The following is a 9,082-nucleotide window of genomic DNA, read 5'->3' as shown; positions in this document are numbered from 1 at the left end:
GAGATAGAGAGATAGAGAGATAGAGAGATAGAGAGATAGAGAGATAGAGAGATAGAGAGATAGAGAGATAGAGAGATAGAGAGATAGAGAGATAGAGAGATAGAGAGATAGAGAGATAGAGAGATAGAGAGATAGAGAGATAGAGAGATAGAGAGATAGAGAGATAGAGAGATAGAGAGATAGAGAGATAGAGAGATAGAGAGATAGAGAGATAGAGAGATAGAGAGATAGAGAGATAGAGAGATAGAGAGATAGAGAGATAGAGAGATAGAGAGATAGAGAGAGATAGAGATAGAGATAGAGATAGAGATAGAGATAGAGATAGAGATAGAGATAGAGATAGAGATAGAGATAGAGATAGAGATAGAGATAGAGATAGAGATAGAGATAGAGATAGAGATAGAGATAGAGATATAGAGAGATAGAGAGATAGAGAGATAGAGATAGAGAGATAGAGAGATAGAGAGATAGAGAGATAGAGAGATAGAGAGATAGAGATAGAGAGATAGAGAGATAGAGATAGAGATATAGAGAGATAGAGATAGAGATAGAGATAGAGATAGAGATAGAGATAGAGAGATAGAGATAGAGATAGAGATAGAGATAGAGAGATAGAGATAGAGATAGAGATAGAGATAGAGATAGAGATAGAGATAGAGAGATAGAGATAGAGATAGAGATAGAGATAGAGATAGAGATAGAGATAGAGATAGAGAGATAGAGATAGAGATAGAGATAGAGATAGAGATAGAGATAGAGATAGAGATAGAGATAGAGATAGAGATAGAGATAGAGATAGAGATAGAGATAGAGATAGAGATAGAGATAGAGATAGAGATAGAGATAGAGATAGAGATAGAGATAGAGATAGAGATAGAGAGAGAGATATAGAGAGAGATATAGAGAGAGATATAGAGAGAGATATAGAGAGAGAGAGAGAGAGAGAGAGAGAGAGAGATATAGAGAGAGATATAGAGAGAGATATAGAGAGAGAGAGAAAGGGACAGCTATTCAATGTCTATAAAACTAACTTTTTTATGAGAGCAGATTTTCATTAAATAAATCATGAAATCATTCAACGATAAAAGCTGTTTATTTAATCAAGCGGACGGTTTCGCCCCAAGGAGAAAATTGACACGGCAAGACCTCGTGGACATAGAGAAATGACACACACTCACTATTTGTGTGTCTATGAAACATAATTTTTTTCTGCAATTTAAATTGTAATATACAAAAAGGGTATTGAAAATTGAAACAAATATGGCGACACTACAAACTGTCAGGATCTTTATTTTTTTCTTACTCTCTACTTAGTTCCTCACAAAAGCAAAACCTAATGATGTCATAAAATTAAGATTTCTTTTCTTTGCTTGAGCTGATTTTGATGAAATAAAGCTTATATTTATTTCTCTGCTACGCTCAAGTTAACTTGAAAACCCCATTAAAATTCGTATAGTAGTTTTGTAGAACACCGCGTACAAACAGACAGACAGACAGTAAAAAAAAACTACTGTTTTATTATAGTATAGATTACGGATATAGCCTATTTTAAGAATCATGCCAACCAATGACTATTATCGGCCAACTCTTAATACTGAACGTCAAAATGATCTTACACAAACATTACAAACTAAATGCAAATTATGGAAAACCCAGAACAAAACGAACTAGAATACTTCTTCATTGTGTACTTCAGCTGTATGTTGTGTATACATTCCTGAATAAAATAGTATGAACAATATGTAGGAGTTTAACCGCATTAGTACTATTATGCTAATTAAGAAAATGTTTAACAGCTAGTATTCGCATTATATATGATATATGATCGTAATATTTTAAGTAATCATAGCGTAATGCGCGTCTGACAGCTGAAATTGAAATAAGCAAACCCCGAAAAAAAAGTTGAACCTTTTTCGAGCAATATTTTTGTTAAATCGCCAATACTGTTTTTTTATTATACGATTTCTTTTTTTGGTCGAATATAATGTTCCGAAATATTTTACAAAAAAATATTCAATAACATTGAACTTAGTGCAGGGAACCATCTGTTGGTGAATCTAGGAAGTTCATACCACATGAATTCCCACCAAACCTCGATATAGGCTTGCTTAAGTGCCATCTAGCGACGGTTTTGTAAACTTTGCATTTAGAGGGAAAACATTTATTTAGGTACTGCCACCTGCGGAGGTAATATAAACTACGAGAACACTGTTTGAATCGATACATAATTGAAAAAACCTACATTACCCAAAATAACCTTAACTTCGTTTACCCTAAAGTCATTTGCCCTACAGGCGTTTGCCCTAAAGGCATTTGCCCTACAGGCATTTGTCCTAAAGGCGTTTGCACAAAATGTTTGATAATCCCATTCGGACCAAGCTCCGGCATTTGCCCTAAAGGCATTTGCCCTAAAATAACTTTTTCGACAGGCGTCTGCCCTACAGGCATCTGCCCTAAAATATGGTGTGGTTTCGTTAATCCAAAACATAAGTGCTTGCCGGCGTTTTCCCTACAGTCGTTTGCACTAAACGGCATTTGCCCTAAAGTCATTTGCCCTACAGGCATTTGCCCTACGTTTAGGGCAAACGCCTGTAGGGCAAACAATGTGTACCCGTAGAGTCTGTACTCTACTGCGGTCGTTTCTCTCAGCCATTGTCTCACCTGAGGATGGGGACATTCGAGAACCCGAAACACCGTGAAGGCTTGTTGTTTATTTTTGTGTATTTTGTAAATTAATTGTGTTACTTATGCTGTTTTTTTTTCTGTTTGTATTTCTTTGTACCAGGTTTTTTTTTATTATATACACACTTACACATTCACACTCACAGACTCACACACTCAATCGGTGTTTGTAGAACTTCTGACTTTGCTACATACTCACTTCTGGCAGACCTAATTAATCTATATTTTTACTGTAAATGATTTTTTTTTTGTTCTTTTATTCTTTTTGACTAAGGGTTGTATAAAAATCGTAGGTATTTGTCCTTTTTCTATTTTCTCTATCTTCCCCCCCCCCTCCCCCCCCCCCACCCGGGGGGTCAAATAGGAAACACCCATTTAAATTTGTATTATAATAAATCATCCAGGAGAGCCTCGTTCTTACATATTGTTACAACCTATGAGGGGGAGAACTTGGTTCGAAATGGGTAGCCGAATTAAGTTTTATTTATTACTAATATTTACATTACTAATAACTAATTGTACTTAAATAATTTCAGATCACCAATCACTGGCACTTAAAAATGTTTATTCGTTAGTCACTTAATGTCTGTCAAGTTCTACAGTTTGCACTCCTCACTGGAACTAGGCTCAACATTGGTTCCCCACTTAATTCGCGCCTGTCCACACACGCATCCACGCCACTCAGTCACACTCTCACGGTCCTGTCGCACCGCTTTCGAGAGGGTCTTTCTTCCTCTTCGCCGATGTCGCACTTCACTCGCGGAACTCTCCAAACTCTCTGAACTCGCGCGGAACTCCCCCGGAGACCGTTGTAGCTGCTGCAGTACCTGTGGTGCCTTTCTCGAACTGTCGAGAGTGGCTGTGACAAGTCGCGTCTTCCCGAGCCGATACAACGCCCGAAACATTGAGACTGGTGACACTTAATCACGTCACTCCCCGCAGCGGCCTCTGTAAGCCCGGATATCTCAGGCCGCTAAAGATGATAATAGCCGAGGCGGACGATGTGATGGGAGCGGAGGGGGGGGGGGAGTAGTGAGGCCCCTTGTAATCCAGCCAGGTACGCGTGGCATGCCTTACGTCAGTGTATGGCACCTGACATCAGTGGCCGTGCATGGCCACCAGCCCACTCCAAAATTGGCATCACGGTCTGTTCTCTCGCATTCATAACAATATTTAAAGGGACCAGGACAAAAATATGTTACAAACGGGAAAATGTAAAAAGGGGGCAGTTTATTATTATTATTATTTTATTTTAATTATTATCTCACATTGATGGAAACAATGAGAAGCAGATATACACCGCACTAAATACAATGTCAGAGATGCTCTCATTTTCTCTCACGATGAAAACAATAAATCCATTCAGTTGAGCTGTTCTTCACAATTGTTAAAAGTTGAACATTAAATCTTCTTGGGCAAGAGAGGAGCATATTGAAGCAATTCAAAATGTCCAATTTTTATAGTAAATTTTTTTACACGATTCTTTTTTGGGCAGTGTAAATCACATGTTAACATTAGATTTATTTTGTTTTAGGTCAGAAAAAAGTCTATTAAACAAATGCAACCAGTTTCAAACAATTATTTACATTTAGGAATAGAAAAAATTACAAACCTTTTCGTTGCAATGTTTTTAGAAATTCAGTGCTTCCAACTGCCTTTCCAAAACATTTCTATTGTAGTAAAACAAGCATCGCCGATCATACATACACCTTATTTACAAGAATTGCTTGAGTTGCTTTATAAACTAATTTTAATAAAAGCCCAGTAATTTTCTATTCATGTAGCAACCACACTAACAACTGTTTTATTGCACAGTACATTAAAGTTTAAAGGAAATATAAAACTGAAAGATGCCATCTTGTTTTGAACATAATTTTTGTGCTAGAGTTGCCAAAGTTTCGTTTCATGGCCATGTGGTTTACCATGGCACGGGGCAAAAAAAAAATTAAAGTTGTATAGGCTACCCAGGCTAGTTGCACAATTGAAAAATAACGGTATCAGGAGGTTGTGTGCATAAGATAGTTTGTGCGAAAAGGAGGGAAATGAATATATTTAATTTCTGTTACGAATACATGGCGCAAAGGCAATTTTGGCTGGACTGTTAATAGTTATCATAAATATTGTTGCCCAAAATTGTTGAGATATTACAATGCTCAGGTGGATGTATTTTCTGCTTAAAAATTAATTATTGCTATTACTTATAAAACACCCTTCGCAATTAATGTAAATAAAAAATATAGAAAGGTAAACTAAAAATTTTACATAACCCAAATTAATTTATATGTATACAAACTATGTTCACAAACTGTTGGTCAGATGTCACGTGATAATCATTTGGTTTTTTTTATATAGTTACGTACTACTAACACTGCCAACATATGTCGGATACAACACAAAATTTAATTGGCTGAAATCAACAGTAAGATTTCAATTGTGAACCAATTTCGCACAGGTGGTGTGCATGGCCTGCTATGCGCTTGATTATGCTCTTTTTAATTGTGAACCCAACTCTACAATGACAAACGAAACTGACTGTGACCACACTTAATACTTCTGTCTAAACTTTTTTCTAATGGCTTGCTTTTAAATGTAGCGTTGTTGTAGCGTAAATTCAGGAAAATGCTTTCACTTAAAGAACGAAAGTAATGCATTAATACTATAGGAAAAGTGATAGTGCAAGTAAAAAAAAGTAAAAAAAAACACATTCACATGAGTTTGTAAGTCCCAGGTACATAAAAATTAAGTTCTACTCTATCAATAAAAAGCTTTCCTTTCAATGTTGTGCAGTTCTTAACTAGCTTTATTAGGTGCGTAGCACTAAACAAAGACAATGTTTTCTGTGTTATAAGTCATGGTTTCCATGCTTGTTTGTGTGGTTGTAGATGTGTTTTCTTGTCTTGACATCTGCTGGTTACTTCTCTAACCATTTTGCGACCAAATTTTAGTGCCTGTAAGTTCACTGTCTTGGTTTATTCAACCATTCATACTGTGTCTTAATTTATGACTTGCCATTTGAATGCTCTTATCTTTAGAGGTTTTTTTTTTTGTAAGAAATTAGGGCCTCTCATGCAGCAGTGCATTTGATTTTTCACCTTACCACTCTAATAAGTAATTTCTTCCCGGCACTAATATTCGTAGTGTTACCTAATCTTATTAACATTATTTATAATTGATGCATCTGTGCCATTTGCCATTAACGTTAAGCAAAATGGCATTCCCTAGCCACAAAGTGATTGAGTGGAGACATTTCTCTAATCTTTTTGCACAGAGGATCAGAAGTAATTGTCTCAGCATAGTAAAATAACATTTTGCTTGTTTTCAGTGTACCAATCAGGACTCTTACAGTACATATTAGTTTACTATATGTATGTAATAATTTTCACCAATCTGAGGACTGTAGAGACAAACCTAATGAATTAAAGCCCTTTAGTTTTGTATTTAGCTGTTTGATAGTGTTTGTAGCTCTTTGATAATGATAAATATATGTCCAGTATATTATTTTTTCTTATCCACATTTTTTATGATTCAGTATGTTTTCTCATAGCAACCTATCTGTTTTGCTTATGGAGTGTTATTTAAATCATCCTCTTACCCAAGTTGCTGTTTTTGTTTCAGATACCCAATAAGGCTGCAAAGAATTCTTCAGTATCAATGAAGAAAGATACTGATATGGCAAGCTTGGTCAAAAAAGTGAGAAGCCAAACTAAGTTATTAAACAAAAATTTGTAATGGTGATTAATTTGAAAGTTATTAAAATTTAAAGATTTAAATGTTATTTAATAAAATAATATTTTGTAATAAACCTTGAGATATTATTATTTTTTTTGTAATTATCTGTCACAACCACCAGACTTTAGTAATGTTGAACCAGTGTACTGCTGGTACCAGGACTGCAGTTGAAAACTTTCAAAAGCTGAGAAATTAACTGAAGCATTAAATCCTGTGACAATCGCAGAAAAATAAAACAACCATGCAAAATAACAGATAAAGTGTAATGGAGACCAATGAAAATGACTTGGATAAAGAATAAAACAAAAGCATAGAATCGATGGTGTGTCCAGATAAAAATGGAAAAGGTGGTCATTGGGGGATGGAAGAGGAGAGTCCTCTTTATTTTTTAATTCAACTTTCTTCATGCTGGAGGAGGGTCCATGGTCCCATCATATAATAAACAGTAACGGAATAAAATAATTTTTTTTTATTAATAGCTTTTTACCTCTACTAGTTACAAATTTTCTTAGTACAACTCCTTGCTACATGGTTTTCCACTTAGGAAAGAGGCAGCTGCCCCATCTTGCCCACCCTGGATATGCCCTGGCATGTAACCAAACTGTAGTAGGATCTTATATTAGCAAGCAACAAATCCAAACAGAATCCTGTGGAAGAATAGAAGACAACAAAAACTGGTATATATCTAACAGTACAAAGTAAAAAATTGGCTACCAGAGAAATTTTTATCCAATTATGATAACAGAAATAGCTAAACCTAATAGAATTCAGCGGAAACCTTGAGAATTCTCTTCAGAAACAAATGAACTACAGAAAAAAGTGCCATGTTCATTCATCCAGAATGAGGCCAATTGCAGTTGTATGTGTGACTGTCCTACCAATTCAGCACAACCTTGAAGGTTTTCTCTTCACAGTATACCCATGCACACAATAGCCAGTATGTCTAAAGAGAAAACAATATAAATTTCAAACAGTTATTTATTCTGGGGGTGGGATTTTGAAAAGAAAAAAACCTGTGACTTAGTTTTTCAGTACTCACCAGAGATGTGTAACTTCTAACCTCGGTAACGAGCAAATTCGTGTGTTCACATGTTGCAAATACACTTATAATACAAAACTCGAAAACAAAATTTAACGTAGAATTTTTTTAAAATAATGCTGAGCCTGATAAATATATACACCAATCCCTCACTTAGCACGTCTTCAGATTGTGCAAATTAATTTAGTGCAATGTTAATTTTACTGTCCCAGTCTTAAATAACACGCCTGTAAATTTCAGTTAGCACGAATTTGCCACAGGCAAAAAAAAATTCGGGCACTACGCCATAAGGGCTGTTTGAAATTGGTAAACAACAGATGTGCCGTGGCATACGAAGGGGGAAGAGATGCGTGCGCAGGTCTGACTACACTATCAGCTGTTGTACAAACATCAGCTATGGCAAGTTAAGTTGCGGCAATGGAGTGTAAAGGAGGACCAAATGTTTTTTACGTCTGCGTGTATGCTGCCGGGCCGTACCTTACCGTTGTCACACGGCAACAGACCAGGCCGTGATGAACATCAGTCTCGCCAGTGGCAGGGAACTCGCACAAACACAAGCAACATCTGCCCATTCGTCTGCCGGTAACTGTAAGTACGTAAGCACCTGCAATTGGAATCATAGTGGAATTATGGCTTCCAAGTGAGAGCATAATGCATAGTGTTCAAGTATTGCGGCACGCAGAATGTCATGAAGGCCACACTTATGTTAGTTGCACTTTAGTTTAAAGCAAGTCAACTGTGCACACAAGCGTACCAAATAAGGATTCTATTAAACGTTTATATGTCTGATACTGTTGGTTGCACTAGCTGGAATATATTTGACATTAGATACTGAAACATAAATTAATAGATAATTCACTTGGAAAAGGTTGTTAAATGAATGTTGCAATGAAAAAAAAATCACAGGCCTGACAGGATTGATGTGAACCAAGCGGTGATACATGAATAAGCACTTTAATTTTTTAAAAATTAAAATGTAAATATCCGGACAGTAATATTGTTTTCACTGCCAGTAAAGGATGGTTTAGGACGTTCACAAAAAGGTACGCAATGTGAGTTGAAGGTCACGCCCAGGCAAGTAAGTCAACCAGCCGACTGACGACTCCCGTTACACGGTGTCGTAGTGGTCATACAAAGCATTTTATGGTAGTCTTATAAAAATAAATGGTGTAACATATGTGCCGGAAATTAGGCATTTGGACACCTTTTTTAAATTTATATTATAATTTTAAATTAATTTTGGAAATTTTAATTTTTGCAATTTATTTGGTTACAATATAGCGATTTACTCTTTGTTAGGCCAGTGTACGCCACGTAGTTAAACTTTGTGCCAGTGGACCGAAGCTCCTTTCTCAGGGACCTATCTGATATTTTGCTAGTCTAATGTGGACGTGGGCAGCCCGGTTGAAATTTCTCTCGCCTGCAGTCACGTCCTGGGTTTGTAATATTAATTCCCTGCATGACGAAAATCGCATAGAGCAGCTTCTGGCCTGCAAGCTGCTACTTCTTAGAGGCCTGCTGAGAGTAGCGAGTCTCGGCACAAACGATTCTCCAGTGGACCTCCGTTCCCAGCCTAGTGGCATTTTCTGTCCACCCTCCCCTCTCTCTCCACCCCCCTTAGTTCTGAGAAAT

General features: G+C 36.6%; 1 protein-coding gene across 2 annotated transcripts in view; it reads left to right on the top strand.

The window, feature by feature from the left end:
* The window catches only part of LOC134534721 (ESF1 homolog), a 44,806-nt gene extending 38,321 nt beyond the window's left edge, over positions 1–6,485 (top strand). For both annotated transcript variants that reach the window (XM_063373207.1, XM_063373209.1), the window contains exon 11: positions 6,298–6,485. In XM_063373207.1, the coding sequence (XP_063229277.1) occupies positions 6,298–6,411 (114 nt within the window). In that variant the 3' untranslated portion in view covers positions 6,412–6,485. The remainder of the gene's footprint in view (positions 1–6,297) is intronic.
* The last annotated feature ends 2,597 nt before the right edge of the window (positions 6,486–9,082 follow it).

The sequence above is a fragment of the Bacillus rossius genome, chromosome 8, assembly GCF_032445375.1.
Source record: "Bacillus rossius redtenbacheri isolate Brsri chromosome 8, Brsri_v3, whole genome shotgun sequence".
In the NCBI taxonomy this organism is placed as follows: Eukaryota; Metazoa; Arthropoda; class Insecta; order Phasmatodea; family Bacillidae; genus Bacillus; species Bacillus rossius.
The sequence above is the reverse complement of the archived record's forward strand: the minus strand, read 5'-3'. Positions and strand labels throughout refer to the sequence as shown.